Source organism: Lissotriton vulgaris, chromosome 10 (genome assembly GCF_964263255.1).
Source record: "Lissotriton vulgaris chromosome 10, aLisVul1.2, whole genome shotgun sequence".
NCBI lineage: Eukaryota > Metazoa > Chordata > Amphibia > Caudata > Salamandridae > Lissotriton > Lissotriton vulgaris.
In genome coordinates, this window is record NC_141698.1 from 1,156,083,336 (window position 1) to 1,156,102,085 (window position 18,750).

Sequence of the window (18,750 nt, forward strand, 5' to 3'; positions counted from 1 at the left end):
GCCAACCTCGCCCTCGCCACAGTTCCTCGTATCCGGAAAACCACCACCGGCGGCAGATCCTTCTCCTACCTCGCCGCCAAGACCTGGAACGCTCTCCCTAACAGCCTACGACAGACTCAGGACCTGCTGGCCTTCAGAAGACTTCTCAAGACCTGGCTCTTCAACCAGTAGCCCCCACCCTCGCGCATTGAGACCCTCAAGGGTATGTAGCGCGCTTTAGAAATGCAGCGATTGATTGATTGATTGGTTTTGGGGTCCCTAGAGTGGAGTGTGGTTTTGAAGTTCCTAGAGTGGAGTGTGGTGTTGTGGTCCCAAGAGTGGAGTGCGGTTTTGTGGTCCCTAGAGTGGAGTGTGGTTTTGGGGTCCCTAGAGTGGAGTGTGGCTTTGGGGTCCCTAGAGTGGAGTGTGGTATTGGGTCCATAGAGTAGAGTGCGGTTTTGGGGTCGCTAGAGTGGAGTGTGGATTTGGGGTTCCTACCTAGAGTGGAGTGTGGATTTGGGGTTCCTACCTAGAGTGGAGTGCGGTTTTGGGGTCCCTAGAGTGGTGTGTGGTTTTGGGGTCCCTAGAGTGGATTGTGGTTTTGGGGTCCCTAGAGTGGAGTGCGGTTTTGGGGTCCCTAGAGTGGAGTGTGGTTTTGGGGTCGCTAGAGTGGAGTGCGGATTTGGGGTTCCTACCTAGAGTGGAGTGCGGTTTTGGGGTCCCTAGAGTGGTGTGTGGTTTTGGGGTTCCTAGAGTGGAGTGTGGTTTTGGGGTCCCTAGAGTGGAGTGTGGTTTTGGGGGCCCTTGAGTGGAGTGTGGTTTTGGAGTTCCTAGAGTGGAGTGTGGTTTTGGAGTTCTAGAGTGGAGTGTGGTTTTGGGGTCCCTAGAGAGGAGTGCGGTTTTGGGGTCCCTAGTGGTGTGTGGTTTTGGGGTTCCTATAGTGGAGTGTGGTTTTGGGGTTCATAGAGTGGAGTGCGGTTTTGGGGTTGCTAGAGGGAAGTGTGCATTTGGGGTTCCTACCTAGAGTGGAGTGTGGTTTTGGGGTCCCTAGAGTGGAGTGTAGTTTTGGGGTTCCTGGAGTTGTGTGTGGTTTTGGGGTTCCTGGAGTGGAGTGTGGTTTTGGGGTCCCTAGAGTGGAGTGTGGTTTTGGGATCCCTAGAGTGGAGTGCGGTTTTGGGGTCCCTAGAGGTAAGTGCGGTTTTAGGGTCCCTAGAGTGAAGCGCGGTTTTTGGGGTCCCTAGTGTGGTGTGTGGCTTTGGGGTCCCTAGAGTGGAGTGTGGTTTTGGGGTTCATAGAGTGGAGTGCGGTTTTGGGGTCGCTAGAGTGGATTGTGGATTTGGGGTTCCTACCTAGAGTGCAGTGTGGTTTTGGGGTCCCTAGAGTGGAGTATGGTTTTGAGGTCCTGAGAGGGGTGTATGGTTTTGGGGTTCCTAGAGTGGAGTGTGGTTTTGGGGTTCCTAGAGTGGAGTGTGGTTTTGGAGTTCCTAGAGGGGAGTGTGGTTTTGGGGTTCCTAGAGTAGAGTGTGGTTTTGGGGTTCCTAAAGTGGAGTGCGGTTTTGGGATCCCTAGAGTGGAGTGCGGTTTTGGGTTCCCTAGAGTGGTGTGTGGTTTTGTAGTTCCTAGAGTGGAGTGGAGTTTTGGGGTCCCTAGAGTGGAGTGTGGTTTTGGGGTTCCTAGAGTGGAGTGGGGTTTTTGGATACCTAGAGTGGAGTCCAGATTTGGGGTCCCTACAGTGGTGTGTGGTTTTGGGGTTCCTAAAGTGGAGTGTGGCTTTTGGGTCCAAAGAAAGGAGTGTGGTTTTGGGGTTCATAGTGGAGTGTGGTTTTGGGGTTGCTAGAGTGGAGTGTGGATTTAGGGTTCCTACCTAGAGTGGAGTGTGGTTTTGGGGTCCCTAGAGTGGAGTGCGGTTTTGGGATCCCTAGAGTGGTGTGTGGTTTTGGGGTCCCTAGAGTGGAGTGTGGCTTTTGGGTCCCTAGAGTGGAGTGTGGTTTTGGGGTCGCTAGAGTGGAGTGCGGTTTTGGGGTCGCTAGAGTGGAGTGTGGATTTGGGGTCGCTAGAGTGGAGTGTGGATTTGGGGTTCCTTCCTAGAGTGGAGTGTGGTTTTGAGGTCCCGAGAGTGGTGTGTGGTTTTGGGGTCCCTAGAGTGGAGTGTGGTTTTGAGGTCCCTAGAGTGTAGTGCGGTTTTGGGGTCCATAGAGTGGTGTGTGGTTTGGGGGTTCCTAGAGTGGGGTGTGGTTTTGGGGTTCCTAGAGTGGAGTGTGGCTTTGGGGTCCCTAGAGTGAAGTGTGGCTTTGGGGTCCCTAGAGTGGAATGTGGCTTTGGGGTCCCTAGAGTGGAGTGTGATTTTGGGGTTCATAGAATGGAGTGTGGTTTTGGGTTCCTAGAGTGGAGTGCTGTTTTGGGGTCCCTCGAGTGGAGTGTGGTTTTGGGGTTCCTAGAGTGGAGTGCGGTTTTGGGGTCCCTAGAGTGGAGTGCAGTTTTTTGGGTCTCTAGAGTGGAGGTCGGTTTTTGGGTCCCTAGAGTGATGTGTGGTTTTGAGGTCCCTAGAGTGGAGTGCGGTTTTGGGGTCCCTAGAGTGGTGTGTGGTTTTGCGGTCCCCATAGTGGAGTGTGGGTTTGGGGTTTTTAGAGTGGAGTGCGATTTTGTGGTTCCTAGAGTGGAGTGCGGTTTTGTGGTTCCTAGAGTGGAGTGCGGTTTTGTGGTTCCTAGAGTGGAGTGTGGTTTTGGGGTCCCTAGAGTGGAGTGTTGTTTTGGGGTCCCTAGAGTGGAGTGTTGTTTTGGGGTCCCTAGAGTGGAGTGTGGTTTTGGGGGTCATATAGTAGAGTGTGGTTTTAGGGTTTCTAGAGTGGAGTGTGGTTTTGGAGTTCCTAGAGAGGAGTGTGGTTTTGGGGTGCCTAGAGTGGTGTGCGGTTTTAGGGTTCCTAGAGTGGAGTGTGGTTTTGGGGTCCCCAGAGTGGAGTGTGGTTTTGGGGTTCATAGAGTGGTGTGTGGTTTTGGGGTTCATAGAGTGGAGTGTGGTTTTGGGGTTCCTAGAGTTGAGTGCGGTTTTGGGGTCCCTAGAGTGGAGTGCGGTTTTGGGGTCCCTAGAGTGGAGTGCGGTTTTGGGGTTCGTGGAGTGTGGTTTTGGAGTTCCTAGAGTGGAGTGTGGTTTTGGGGTCCCTAGAGTGGAGTGCGGTTGGGGGGTCCCTAGAATGGAGTGCGGTTTTGGGGTCCCTAGAGTGGAGTGTGGTTTTGGGGTTCCTAGAGTGGAGTGCGGTTTTGGGGTCCCTAGAGTGGAGCGCGGTTTTAGGGTCCCTAGAGTGGAGCGCGGTTTTAGGGTCCCTAGAGTGGAGTGCGGTTTTGGGGTCCCTAGAGTGGAGTGCGGTTTTGGGGTCCCTAGAGTGGAGTGCGGTTTTGGGGTTCCTAGAGTGGTGTGTGGATTTGCGGTTCCTTCCTCCAGTGGAGTGTGGTTTTAGGGTTCCTAGAGTGTGGGTTTGGGGTCCCTTGGGTGTGGGTTTGGGGTCCCAGGATTGAAGGGTGGGGTTGGGGACCCTGGAGTGAAGGGTTGTTTTGGGGTCCCTGGAGTGTGGTTTTGGCGTCTCTTGAGTGTGGTTCTGGGGACCCTGGAGTGTGGTTTGAGGTCCCTGGAGTGAAGGGTGGTTGGGAGCGGTTCCAGCTCTATCGGGTGTATCTGGATTGTGTGGCGCCCCCTTGTGTGAGGCGGGGGCCCGTGGTTTAGGGCAGAGCTGGTCCCTCTGAGGGTCTTTGTGACATCCTCACTCTGCAGGGGGTGTCACTGGGTTGTGGGTGTGTGGGGCGCTGGGCAGGGACTGGAATAATCTATTTTTATTTTCTTTCTTTCAGTGACTTTCCAGAGGGGAACAAGTTCAGCCCTGAAGGGAAAGAGAGCCTGAAATCTGCAGCAAGAAAAGCTCAAGAGCAAGAGAGAAGCAGAGCGATGGTAAGAATGGGCCCCCTAACACCAGGAACTGAGTGTGAGGGGAGACAAGGGTAAGAGAGAGGCCCTAAGACCAGGAACTCAGTGTGAGGGGAAGACAAGGGTGAGAAAGAGGCCCTAAGACCAGGAACTGAGTGTGAGGGGAGACCAGGGGGAGAAAAGGCCCTAAGACCAGGAACTCAGTGTGAGGGAGAGACCAGGGGGAGAAAAGGCCCTAAGACCAGGAACTCAGTGTGAGGGAGAGACAATGGGGGAGGAAGAGGCCATCACACCAGGAACTCAGTCTGAGGGAAAGACAAGGGGGAGGAAGAGGCCATCACACCAGGAACTCAGTTTGAGGGAGAGACAAGGGTAAGAAAGAGGCCCTAAGACCTGGAATTCAGTGTGAGGGGGAGACAAGGGTAAGAAAGAGGCCCTAAGACCAGGAACTCAGTGTGAGGGAGAGACGAGGGAGAGACAAGGGTTAGAAAGAGGCCCTAAGACCAGGAACTCAGTGTGAGGGGGAGACAATGGTAGGAAAGAGGCCCTAAGACCAGGAACTCAGTGTGAGGGGGAGACAAGGGTAAGAAAGAGGCCCTAAGACAAAGGAATTCAGTGTGAGGGAGAGACAAGGGTAAGAAATAGGCCCTAAGAGCAGAAACTCAGTGTGAGGGGGAGACAAGGGTAAGAAAGAGGCCCTAAGACCAGGAACTCAGTGTGAGGGGGAGACAAGGGGGAGAAAGAGGCCCTAAGACCAGGAACTTCATGTGAGGGAGAGACAAGGGGGAGAAAAGGCCCTAAGACCAGGAACTCAGTGTGAGGGAGAGACAAGGGGGAGGAAGAGGCCATAACACCAGGAACTCAGTGTTAGGGAGAGACAAGGGTAAGAAAGAGGCCCTAAGACCAGAGTGTGAGGGGGCGACAAGGGTAAGAAAGAGGCCCTAAGACTAGGAACTCGGTGTGAGGGAGAGACAAGGGGAAGAAAAGGCCCTAAGGCCAGGAACTCAGTGTCAGGGGATACAAGGGTAAAAAAGAGGACCTAAGACCAGGAACTCAGTGTGAGGAGAGACCAGGGTAAGAAAGAGGCCCTAAGACCAGGAACTCAGTGTGAGGGAGAGACAAGGGTAAGAAAGAGGCCCTAAGACCAGGAACTCAGTGTGAGGGGGAGACAAGGGGGAGAAAAGGCCCTAAGACCAGGAACTCAGTGTGAGGGAGAGATAAGGGTAAGAAAGAGGCCCTAAGACCAGGAACTCAGTGTGAGGGAGAGACAAGGGTAAGATAGAGGCCCTAAGACCAGGAACTCAGTGTGAGGGGGAGACAAGGGGGAGAAAGAGGCCCAAAGACCAGTAACTCCATGTGAGGGAGAGACAAAGGTAAGAAAGAGGCCCTAAGACCACGAACTTAGTGTGAGGGGGAGGCAAGGGTAAGAAAGAAGCCATGCCACCAGGAACTCAGTGTGGGCGAGAGACAAGGGTAAAAAAGAGGCCCTAAGACCATGAACTCAGTGTGAGGTAGAGAAAAAGGAAAGAAAGAGGCCCTAAGACCAGAAACTCAGTTTGAGGGAGAGACTAGGGTTAGAAAGCGACCCTAAGACCAGGAACTCAGTGTGAGGGGGAGATAAGGGTAAGAAAGAGGCTCTAAGACCAGGAACTCAGTGTGAGGGGCAGACAATCATAAGAAAGAGGCCCTAAGACCAGGAATTCAGTGTGAGGGAGAGACAAGGGGGAGAAAAGGCCCTAAAACCCAGAACTCGGTGTGAGGGAGAAACAAGGGTAAGAAAGAGGCCCTAACCCCAGGAACTCAGTGTGAGGGAGAGACAAGGGGGAGAAAAGTCCCTAAGACCATGAACTCAGTGTGAGGGGGAGACAAGGGTAAGAAAGTGACCCCAAGACCAGGAATTCAGTGTGAGGGAGAGACAAGGGGGAGAAAATGCTATAAGACCAGGAACTCAGTTTGAGGGAGAGACAAGGGTAAGAAAGAAGCCCTAACACCAGGAACTCTGTGTGAGGGAGAGACAAAGGGGAGAAAAGGCCATAAGACCAGGAACTCAGTGTGAGGGAGAGACAAGGGTAAGAAAGACGCCCTAAGACCAGGAACTCAGTGTGAGGGAGAGACAAGGGGTGAAAATGCCCTAACACCGGGAACTCAGTGTGAGGGAGAGACAAGGGTAAGAAAGAGGCCCTAAGACCAGGAACTCAGTGTGAGGGAGGGACAAGGGTAAGAAAGAGGCCCTAAGACCAGGAACTCAGTGTGAGGGAGAGACAAGGGGAAGAAAAGGCCCTAAGACCAGGAACTCTGTGTGAGGGAGAGATAAGGGTAAGAAAGAGGCCCTAAGACCAGGAACTCAGTGTGAGGGAGAGACAAGGGTAAGAGAGAGGCCCTAAGACCAGGAACTCAGTGTGAGGAGAGACAAGGGTAAGAAAGAGGCCCTAAGACCAGGAACTCAGTGTGAGGGAGAGACAAGGGTAAGAGAGAGGCCCTAAGACCAGGAACTCAGTGTGAGGGGGAGACAAGGGTGAGAAAGAGGTCTTAAGACAAGGATCTCAGTGTGAAGGGGAGACAAGGGTAAGAAAGAGGCCCTAAGACAAGGAATTCAGTGCGAGGGAGAGACAAGGGTAAGAAAGAGGCCCTAAGACCAGGAACTCAGTGTGAGGGGGAGACAAGGGGGAGAGATAAGCCCTAAGACCAGGAACTCAGTGTGAGGGAGAAACAAGGGGGAGAAAGAGGCCCTAAGACCAGGAACTCAGTGTGAGGGAGAGACAAGGGGAAGAAAAGGCCCTAAGGCCAGGAACTCAGTGTCAGGGGAGACAATGGTTAGAAAGAGGCCCTAAGACCAGGAACTCAGTGTGAGGGGGAGACAATGGTAGGAAAGAGGCCCTAAGACCAGGAACTCAGTGTGAGGGGGAGACAAGGGTAAGAAAGAGGCCCTAAGACCAGGAACTCAGTGTGAGGGGGAGACAAGGGGGAGAAAGAGGCCCTAAGACCAGGAACTCCATGTGAGGGAGAGACAAGGGGGAGAAAAGGCCCTAAGACCAGGAACTCAGTGTGAGGGAGCGACAAAGGGGAGAAAAGGCCCTAAGACCAGGAACTCAGTGTGAGGGAGAGACCAGGGGGAGAAAAGGCCCTTAGACCAGGAACTCAGTGTGAGGGGAGACAAGGGTAAGAAAGAGGCCCTAAGACCTGGAATTCAGTGTGAGGGGGAGACAAGGGTATGAAAGAGGCCCTAAGACCAGGAATTCAGTGTGAGGGGGAGACAAGGGTAAGAAAGATGCCCTAAGACCAGGAACTCGGTGTGAGGGGGAGACAAGGGTAAGAAAGAAGCCCTAAGACCAGGAACTCAGTGCGAGGAGAGACAAGGGTAAGAAAGAGGCCCTAAGACCTGGAATTCAGTGTGAGGGGGAGACAAGGGTAAGAAAGAGGCCCTAAGACCTGGAATTCAGTGTGAGGGGGAGACAAGAGTAAGAAAGAGGCCCTAAGACCAGGAACTCAGTGTGAAGGGGAGACAAGGGTAAGAAAGAAGCCCTAAGACCAGGAACTCAGTGCGAGGAGAGACAAGGGTAAGAAAGAGGTCCTAAGACCTGGAATTCAGTGTGAGGGGGAGACAAGGGTAAGAAAGAGGCCCTAAGACCAGGAACTCAGTGTGAGGGGGAGACAAGGGTAAGAAAGAAGCCCTAAGACCAGGAACTCAGTGCGAGGAGAGACAAGGGTAAGAAAGAGGCCCTAAGACCAGAAACTCAGTTTGAGGTGGAGACAAAGGGGAGGAAAGGCCCTAAGACGAGGAACTCTGTTTGAGGGGGAGACAAGGGTAAGAAATAGGCCCTAAGACCACAAACTCAGACTGAGGGGGAGACAAGGGGGTTGAAAAGAGAGAAGGAAGAGCAGAGACTGAGGGAGCACTGGGACAGAGCAGAGACTGAGGGAGCACTGGGGCAGAGCAAAGACTGAGGGAGCACTGGGGCAGAGCCGAGACTGAGGGAGCACTGGGGCAGAGCAGAGACCGAGGGAGCACTGGGGCAGAGCAGAGACTGAGGGAGCACTGGGACAGAGCGGGGACCGAGGGAGCACTGGCACAGAGCAGAGACCGAGGGAGCACTGGGACAGAGCAGAGACTAAAGGTGCACTGGGACAGAGCAGAGACCGAGGGAGCACTGGGACAGAGCAGAGACCGAGGGAGCACTGGGACAGAGCAGAGACTGAGGGAGCACTGGGACAGAGCCTGAGGGAGCACTGGGACAGAGCAGAGACTGAGGGAGCACTGGGACAGAGCCTGAGGGAGCACTGGGACAGAGCAGAGCCTGAGGGAGCACTGGGACAGAGCAGAGACTGAGGGAGCACTGGGACAGAGCCGGAGGGAGCACTGGGACAGAGCAGAGCCTGAGGGACCACTGGGACAGAGCAGAGACTGAGGGAGCACTGGGACAGAGCAGAGGCTGAGGGAGCCCTGGGACAGAACAGAGACTGAACGTGCACTGGGACAGAGCAGAGCCTGAGGGAGCACTGGGACAGAGCAGAGACCGAGGGAGCGCTGGGACAGAGCAGAGACTGAGGGAGCCCTGGGACAGAGCAGAGCCTGAGGGAGCACTGGGGCAGAGCAGAGACCGAGGGTGCACTGGGACAGAGCAGAGACTAAAGGTGCACTGGGACAGAGCAGAGACTAAAGGTTCACTTGGACAGAGAAGATACTAAAGGTTCACTGGGACAGAGCAGAGACTAAAGGTGCACTGGGACAGAGCAGAGACCGAGGAAGCACTGGGACAGAGCAGAGGCCGAGGGAGCACTGGGACAGAGCAGAGACCGAGGGGGCACTGGGACAGAGCAGAGACCGAGGGAGCACCGCGACAGAGCAGAGACTAAAGGTGCACTGGGACAGAGCAAAACAGAGACCAAGGGAGCACTGGGACAGAGCAGAGACTAAAGGTGCACTGGGACAGAGCAGAGACTAAAGATGCACTTGGGACAGAGCAGAGACTAAAGGTTCACTGGGACAGAGCAGAGACTGAGGGAGCACTGGGACAGAGCAGAGACTAAAGGTTCACTGGGACAGAGCAGAGAATATGATGTTCTGGGACAGAGCAGAGACTAAAGGTTCACTGGGACAAAGCAGAGACTGAGGGAGCACTGGGACAGAGCAGAGACCGAGGGAGCACTGGGACAGAGCAAGGACTGAGGGAGCACTGGGACAGAGCAGAGACTAAAGGTTCACTGGGACAGAGCAGAGACTGAGGGAGCACTGGGACAGAGCAGAGACCGAGGGAGCACTGGGACAGAGCAGAGACCGAGGGAGTAATGGGACAGAGCAGAGACCGAGGGAGCACTCTGACAGAGCAGAGACCGAGGGAGCACTGGGACAGAGCAGAGACCGAGGGAGCACTGGGACAGAGCATGGACTGAGGGAGCACTGGGACAGAGCAGGGACTGAGGGAGCACTGGGACAGAGCAGGGACTAAGGGAGCACTGGGACAGAGCAGAGACTGAGGGAGCACTGGGACAGAGCAGAGACTGAGGGAGCACTGGGACAGAGCAGAGACCGAGGGAGCACTCTGACAGAGCAGAGACCGAGGGAGCACTGGGACAGAGCAGAGACCGAGGGAGCACTGGGACAGAGCATGGACTGAGGGAGCACTGGGACAGAGCAGGGACTGAGGGAGCACTGGGACAGAGCAGGGACTAAGGGAGCACTGGGACAGAGCAGAGACTGAGGGAGCACTGGGACAGAGCAGAGACTGAGGGAGCACTGGGACAGAGCAGAGACCGAGGGAGCACTGGGACAGAGCAGAGACCGAGGGAGCACTGGGACAGAGCAGGGACTGAGGGAGCACTGGGACAGAGCAGAGACTGAGGGAGCACTGGGACAGAGCAGAGACCGATGGAGCACTGGGACAGAGCAGAGACTGATGGAGCACTGGGACAGAGCAGAGACCGAGGGAGCACTGGGACAGAACAGAGACTGAGGGAGCACTGGGACAGAGCAGAGACTGAGGGAGCACTGGGACAGAGCAGAGACTAAAGGTGCACTGGGACAGAGCAGAGACCGGGGGAGCACTGGGACAGAGCAGAGACTAAAGGTGCACTGGGACAGTGCAGAGACCGAGGGAGCACTGGGACAGAGCAGAGACAGAGGGAGCACTGGGACAGAGCAGCGACTAAAGGTGCACTGGGACAGAGCAGAGACTGAGGGAGCACTGGGGCAGAGCAGAGACAGAGGGAGCACTGGGACAGAGCAGAGACCGAGGGAGCCCTGGGACAGAGCAGAGATTAATGGTGCACTGGGACAGAGCAGAGACCGGGGGAGCACTGGGACAGATCAGAGACCGAGGGAGCACTGGGGCAGAGCAGAGACTAAAGGTGCACTGGGACAGAGCAGAGACTAAAGATGCACTGGGATAGGGCAGAGACTAAAGGTTCACTGGGACAGGGCAGAGAATATGATGTTCTGGGATAGAGCAGAGACTAAAGGTGCACTGGGAAAGAGCAGAGACCGGGGGAGCACTGGGACAGATCAGAGACCGAGGGAGCACTGGGGCTGTGGTAAATATTTGATTTACCGTCCTAATTTCTATGCAGGTAAGTACTTAAACAAAAATAACTCAATCGGAAAGAAAGACGCAGAGTCCGTGGTGTTAGAGTTCTTAGGGGTTTTATTCCTTAAAAAGGAATGGTTCTGGTACCGGATATCGGGTTCCTGACACCACTGGGGTGCAGGAAGGGATAGAGCATACTTTATTGACAAGACATAACTTTTATACTTAAACCATATAATGAATACCAATACAGTAGGCGTAACAGCTGAGAGAAACAAGATAACAACACACACGTGTTAGCAATACGTAATCAAAAAGGCGTGAACTAGGCGTGAACATAGAGGTGTGTGCAAGAAACGTCACATGTAAGTGTCACAAGTAGGTGGGTACATAGCAGAATCATGTAAAGTCAGCAGAAATCTGAGGTCTGGATGCGCGCGCAGCTGCATGACGTGTGATTGACGTGGAGCTGGAGGGTGCAGGGGACTTGACATTTACACTAACGGAAAGAGACAGAAGTCTGGCATGTCAGATCAACTCGTACCTATATCATATCTAATATCTGATGTTTGGGAACCATATTATCTAAAGGGAAAGGTCTCTTGGGCAGAGGCTATTCTATACTGACTGTGAGTGCGTGTATAAGCGTTTACGTGTCTGCATGAGATGCGAGGGGGCATGGGCCTACCATGGTAACAGAAGCTAGGAATTACTTGCACGGAGACAGTGAGGCCGGGCCCTTTGCTCTGCAGCTGGAAGGATGTTTACTTGAACTAGTAGGCAGGAATGTATGTTTGAGGAGCGGAGCAGATAATTCGAAGGTTGAATACAGTCTTGGCAGGCAGCAGGCTGAGCTAAGCGCCGTTAGCCGCGCAGGGAGTAAGGCAGAGGTCACGGGTACAGAGGCAGCCCAGGCTGAGGCGTTCAGAGTCAGAAGGCAGGAAAAGGCTTGATGGCAGAATTCAGAGGCCTACTTCGCCAGAGCTGAAAAACGTGTAAAGTACACCACAAAAAGACGTTGGCATGGCATACCTAGGAACGGAATATTCAACCCGTTCAGGGTGGATCTGAAAGAGGACATGTTAACGTTGGACGCAAATGTATTTGCGTCTTCATAGCTGGCACAGGAGGGAAGTTACATGCACTTTAAGCTCGTACATGGAGACGGTGGGGTACACGTTAGGGAACATTTCTTGACCATAAAATTTATATTTCCTCATTCCCTCCTTGTTCCCTACGGACCCTTCATGATATATCGATCCTCATGAACCGATCAGTCTGTTCTTGTAACATCATTTGCTCTTCTTTCTTCTTTTCGCGTTTTGAGTGAAAACTGGAATGTGGAATACATGATGTGGCGCACAGACCACAAATCGCTGGCCCACACTGTAGGCACAGGCAGCAACTGAATACTATGACAAGGGCAATGCCTAGGAAGGGTAGGATCTTCCATCCCCAAGCGGTCAACGTTGTTCAGAACCAACCGGACCAAGTCCAGGTGCCTGGATTCTGATGTATCAAACTTGCAATTTTATGAAGACGTGTGATAGCTTTATATACTGTTGGCGCGTTTTCTGGAATGAAAACACAGCAACTTGACCCGATGACCTTACAAGCTCCGCCCCTATCTGCTAGGATGACGTCAATAACAAGACGATTTTGGAGAACAACAACCCGCATGGCAGATTGCTCCTCTGTTAAGTTGCCTAGAGCGGAGGTAGTTTCATTCACTACTGCTTCAAGTGTTCTAGTTAATCTTCGTATCAGTTTACTATTAAAGACGGTACCTAAGTAGGGGAAGAAACCTTTATTGAAGTCTGTGTATTGCTCCCATGCCGTTTCAGTATAGTCGACAATCGGGAGATCTCTTCGGAGTCTATTCTTTACTAGATTTGTATTTCTGTGATAATCAGGAGGGGCTAGAAAAACAGGTGGCAGAAGGAATGCAATGTAACAGGTACCATCCCAATCTGGAGGTAAGCGTATGTATGCGGTATGGCCACAAACAAAGTAGGAATGACGAGTAGCTCTAAAGGAAGACTTGCCTTGATCACTGAATTCGACCACAGTAGTACATTTACTATGACCTAAGTGTACTGAACCCTTCTTTCTGACACATAAGTCACCTGTGACTGGTAATACTGGCATAGCAGGGAGAACTGGTGCAGCTTCGGATTCAACAGTAAGAATCATAAGGTTAATTGTATAATTACCTAATCCATATACTTCATTTTCTAGATCAGTTCCTATTCTAGTAGGAAGTCCCTTTTTGTCGGGATAACAGGCGTTAAGCAGAACTAAGTTCAAGTTTCCCCAAACCCAATTTCCTTCGAAAACAGCAATATCAGGATCTAAGGAATTAATTATTCTAAACCATGCTCCACATGAGCCATTGTGTGTGAACGGGTACGGAAAAAGGGGCAGAACTCCCTTGTATTTCTGATAGGGAGGGAGTCGGCCACATATCCAACAGTTTGTAGCATTATTAGTCTGATGGGAGTGATGTAACATACTAATGAATGTGTTGTTGCGCAGCGCAAGTCTGTAAGATAATTCATGAGGGGGTAATTCGCTAAAAGAATGCTCGGCAGTGACATTGTAAGCAGATTGTTCACGCTTGAAGATAGGGTAGTATATAGGCAGCAATATACTGGCAACAATAATCAAAAGACTTAGAAAAAACATAACCAATAATGTCACTATACAGTGACTACGGAGTGATTTACAATATGCACGTTTCTTGAATTTTCTCTCTCTCTCTCTATCTCGGTCTAGGGGATACATGTCAGAAACTAATTTAACCGATTCACCTAGGGGAGGACTTAAACAATTAAACTGTCTGACTTGCTAGACCGTAGTTTCTTTTTATACTCCTCTTGGGGAGTTTTCTCTCTCTTGGGAACTTTAAAGTCACTAGTATCGAGGCAGTCCTTTGAGGGGGTGGAAGAGTCAGTCTCTGGCAACAGTTCATTAAATTTTTTAATATGACTCGTGTGGATCCACCCCTTTCGGCCCTCAACTTTAATTGCCGTCCTCGTGGTCAGAAGGACGATCTTCGGCTCCTTCCAGCGGGGCTCCAGCGGGCTTTTCCTGTCGAAGTTGCGAATCAACACAGTGTCACCGGGACGGACGTCGTGTGGCTTTACATCAGTGTTGTCGGGAAAGGCTGCGGCAACCTGTGAACGACATGATTGGAGTGCAGACATCAAGGAGGCAAGGTAATCTGTCAGCATATTACAATCAACATCGGTTATTTTCTTAGGCATGGGCGTCCCCCACATATTTGGTGGTCGGCCAAAGACCACCTCATACGGGGATAGTCCTGATCTCGAATGGGGGACCATTCTCATATAGAACAGTGCAACTGGCAGGGCGACTATCCAGTCGACCCCTTTCTCTTTACATATTTTGGCAAGGCGTGTTTTCAGTGTCTGGTTATGTCTTTCTACAAGGCCAGCTGCCTCGGGATGTCAGACACAATGGAATTTCCACTGATATCCTAGCAGAAGTGAAACCTGCTTCATGAGCTCGGATGAGAATGGCTGTCCGTTATCTGAGTACACGATACGAGGCAAGCCGTACCGTGGGAAGAATTCTCGAACCAGCTGTCTGGCAGTGGTCGGGGCAGTGTAATCTGGGACTAGATATGCTTCGGTCCAACGGGAAAGTGCACAAACAACTACGAGGACATACTTGAATCCTCGACAACGGTCCATCTGGATATAATCCATCTGGAGGACTTCAAAAGGGTGATCGGGAGGATGAAATCCACCTTGCTCTACAGGGACGCTTTTACCTGGATTGAACTGACAACAGATCATGCAAGTACGCACTTTCTGTTTTGCTGCTGCTCGTAAATGTTTGTTGTACCAGAGATTCTGTAAACTGTCTAACATAGCTTTTTCTCCTAGGTGTGCTGGACTATGTGCTGTATTTATTATGACTTGAACCATAGAGTCGGGGAGAAACCATGTAGATTTTCCCTTCGTCATCCATCCCTGATCTGTCTGGATCCCTCCTAGTTCAGTCCATTTCTTGATTTCATCTGGAGTAGCATGTGTCTGAATATCGATTACATCTAGTGTGGGATCCCTAACTGTCATACACTGTGTTGGCACTATTGTCTTTGTCACATCAGTTGCCTGGGTGTGAGTCAATGCTGTATGTTTTGCTGTCTGGTCCGCCAGGTCGTTACCCTGGGAAATGGAATCTGTAACTTTAGTATGTGCTTTACACTTCATGATGGATATGCCTGAAGGCAGATGTATTGCTTCTAATAGTGCTTGAATGAGGGGACCGTGTTGGATCTTGGCACCGTGAGAGGTCAAGAAACCTCGTTCTTGCCATAACACTCCGAAGTCGTGTACGACTCCGAAAGCATAACGTGAATCTGTGTATATGTTAACATTTCTGTTCTTGGCTAGTATACAGGCTCGGGTCAGAGCGATGAGCTCTGCTGCTTGAGCAGACAGTGTATCAATTAAGCATGGGCGAATTTTGCGGATCTCGCGTTCGCGAATTTTGCGGATTTGCGAACTCGCAATCCGCAAAATCCGCGAATTCCCGCGAATTTGCGGATTTTTTTTTTTTATTGTGTTCGCCCGTGTTTCTGCCAGTTCGCGAGGGTTTTTACAATTTCGCAATTTGCGAACTTACCTGTCGGGTCGCAAGTTTTGCGAACTTGTTGTTTCTACGTGTCCAGCCTGTTTGGGACACTCTTCTTCATCACTGCCACTCTCTATCACCACTGCCACTCTCTGACTACTCATGCCACCCTCTGGCCCACCCATGCCACCCTCTGTTTCATCACCACACCCTCTGGTTGTCCAGTGTACATTATTTTCGGCAAAGCAAAGCACACCTTCCCTGCCTCAAGTGACCTGAATTAATTTGGGGCTGATTAATGTGTCACAGAATATTTTTTTAGCTGGCACCTGCTTCCTTAGTGCGCCCTGATTAGTGATCTTCTGCACTTGCTAAGTGCTTTCATTGTTGCAAAATTAGTTACAACACCTGCCCTGCCCCAACTGACAATAATGAATTAGGGGCTGCTTAATGGATTTTAACTTCCAGCCTGGCTCCTTCTTGTCTCCCTTAGCTGTAATTCAGGACCTTTGTGGCATATGTGTAACTATTCTGAGGTTCAGAGCAGGGTCACATAATAGTTGCAACTGGCAACTGAACTCTGGAGGGGCCCCTCAGGAAGCACTACAGGAAATGGCTACTAATGATGAGCCTGAACTTTTGAACCTGGCAAGTAGTTTCAGTTTTGCTAAGATCGTATTTCTGCAATTTAGCACTTATTCGCGGGGCGCGAAGTTGTACTGGGAAGCCGCGAACTCACGCGAACAGTGCGAGCAGTGCGAGCAAAATCCGCTGCTCGCGGATTTGCGGATTTTGCGGGAGATTCGCGAATCTCGCGGATTGCGAATTTCCCGAAAATCCGCAAAATCCGCGAGCGAAACGGATTTTCCGCCCATACCTGGTATCAATACGATATGTTTCTTTAACTTCAGTTTCAGTGGTCACTGCATACGCGGCCACTAATTCTCCTGTGTTTGTTCTCATACATGAACCATCCACGTAAAGTGTCAGTTCTGGATTTGTCAGTGGAACATCTGTTAAGTCTCGTCTGGGCTTTGTTACTGCATTAATGATCTCTATACAATCATGCGGGGCTGAATTTGTCATAATCGAAGGTAACAATGTTGCAGGATTCAGAATGTTACAGCGTCTGATTTCTATGTGTGGCTGGAATAGTGTCAATTCATAACCTGTCAGTCGTGCTATAGTCAAGTGTTGAGTCTGGGTTCGGTTTAAAAGAACCTCTACAGAATGTGGAACTTGTACTGTTAATGGATGTCCTAATACAATTGAGTCGCTCTGTCTGATTGCTAGGGCTGTCGCTGCAACTGACTTTAAGCACGCAGGGAGTGCCTGGGCTACTGAATCCAATGTACTTGAAAAATAAGCACAAGGCTTATGTGAACCTGCTTGATCTTGAGTGAGGACAGACAACACTGTACCATCACGTTCTGTAACAAAAAGTGTAAAAGGTTTGCTGTAACATGGTGTCGCTAAAACTGGTGCTTGACATAAAGCTTTCTTTAATTCCTCAAAGGCCTGTGTATGTTCCTGAGTCCAAGGGAGGGCAGTCGAAGTCGCTGCCTCCTGTGTTGTCAACTGAATGAGTGGTTTAGCTAGAAATGCATATTGAGGAATCCATTGTCTGCAGTATGAGGTGAGGCCTATAAAGGCCCGCACTTCCTTTTGTGTCTGGGGTTGTGGCATATTTACAATTAACTGGATGCGGTCAGGTGTGAGCTGTCTCCCCACTTTGGACAGCAAGTGACCCAAGTACACAACTTGCTGAACACAGAATTGTAGCTTCGAAGGAGACACCTTGTGTCCCTTGTCGGCCAGAAAATGTAAAACTGTCAGTGATGCTTGTTCACATTCGGGTTCACTTCGTGCGGTGATCGGCAGATCATCGACGTATTGTAGTAAGGCGGTGTTAACTGGCATTTGGATACAATCAAGTTGTCTTTTCAGTGCTTGACTATAGATGCTGGGGCTTTCTGTGAATCCTTGAGGTGCGCGTGAAAATTTGAAACTTCGTCCATTTAAACTGAATCCGAAGAGGTATTGGCTCTCTGGATCAATGGGCACACTGAAGAAGGCGTTCTTGAGGTCAATTACAGTAAAGAACGTCGCTTCTGAATCAATAGCAGTCAATAGGGATGAGATGTCGGGGAACCACAGGGTACTGTGGAACAATGCATTTATTCAGTTCTCGTAAATCAATCACCAGCCGATATACTGGCGGTGCATTGGGATCAGTACGTTTAAGAATCGGAATGATAGGGGAATTACAGATATTGGAGTCGGTTTCTACGACCACTCCTTGGGCAATGAGCTCTTCAATGATTTCCAGTAAAGCCACTACAGCATCGGGTGGTAACTTGTATTGTCTGATTCGCGGCAAAACAACTCCTGGTTTGAGTGTAACACGGTATGGTGTGATGTGCATGCAACCTACATCGGTTGGGCCTTGTGCCCACAGGTGTTTCGGTACATTTTTCAATCTGACATCAAACTCTCGTAATACATAGTGACCCTTAAAGTCACGCAGGAAAAGTCTAACTCCTTCCGGAGAACAACAGATCACAGCTCCTAGAGCCTTCAATGTTTTGATACCTAACAGGTTTTCTGGACATGATTTCGTAAGTAACAAGTCTGTAACGCGTGATAATGGACCCACAGCCAGGGGGACTGGTTTCGATACCTCATTTACAATAGGCTGTCCTGAAAAACCAAGGGAAACATTCTGTGAGCCTGGGAGGGGTGCCCCTGGGACTTCATTATGGCTGATTGTTGTGCGGCTTGCCCCTGTGTCAATTAAAAACTTTCTGTCTTTTCCCAATACTTGACTGTGTACATAAGGACCCTCTTGATCTACAGGAATCTCAATAACAGGCAAGCCAACCTCCCTCTCTAGGCTGTTTCATGTGTATCGCTGATAATCGGGATAATCAGATTGGGCATACTGGTTCATCTGTCGTGAAACTTGCTGTGTCGCGGCAATGGGCTGTGGCTGCGGTCTGTGCTGTATGTGGTGGAGCATGCATAGGTTGTGAATTCTGTGAAGTCTGTTGCTGGACCTGGTCTTGTCTAGGCGGATGCGGTCTTTCTTTAGTTTTACCTGTTGCTATATTGTGTTTCAGGACTGGACATTCATGTACGTAGTGACCTGGCTGTTTGCAATAGTTGCATGTCCCTTTAACGGGAGCTGCTGAATTACCTGTCTGGGTCGTACCCTTTCTCTGGCCGTCGGCTGGAACCGACTGGGCCACTAACATTTTCATTTTTGTGTCTTTCATACGTCTCTGTTCGTGATCCTGTTCTTCTCTAATTCTGTTCTGGTGGTATTGTAACATTTGTAACATCTGGGATGGCGTATTTGCTTTCCATGTACTTTCAACTTTATATACACGGTTCTTAACTGATGTCAGGGAATTCTCGACTAACTTTGTTACAAAAAGATGCGGGTACGACTCGCTACCTGGTTTTAGGCCACTATTAATAATGAAACATTTCTCGAATCTTGAATAGAAGTCACTGGTATCTTCATCGTGTTTCTGTTTACAGGCTGAGATTGCGTCCCAGTCTTCCTTTTTAGTTGTCAATAATCTTGGCAAGACCTGTACTATTAGACCTGGTAATGCTTTTGCTTTGTCCCCAAGGCCTACCCCTGGGGTACGACCTTTTTCCTCGTCTTCTATTTCAGTCCATATAATCTTTTTATCTCCCACCTCCCATTCTTTTTCCTTGAGT

General features: G+C 50.7%; 1 protein-coding gene across 3 annotated transcripts in view; it reads left to right on the forward strand.

Moving 5' to 3' along the window:
• The window catches only part of LOC147689504 (NACHT, LRR and PYD domains-containing protein 3-like), a 255,087-nt gene that overhangs the window by 133,858 nt on the left and 102,479 nt on the right, over nucleotides 1–18,750 (forward strand). For all 3 annotated transcript variants that reach the window (XM_086942258.1, XM_086942260.1, XM_086942259.1), the window contains one exon: nucleotides 3,823–3,919. In XM_086942258.1, coding sequence (XP_086798384.1) covers nucleotides 3,823–3,919 — 97 coding nt within the window. The remainder of the gene's footprint in view (nucleotides 1–3,822; nucleotides 3,920–18,750) is intronic.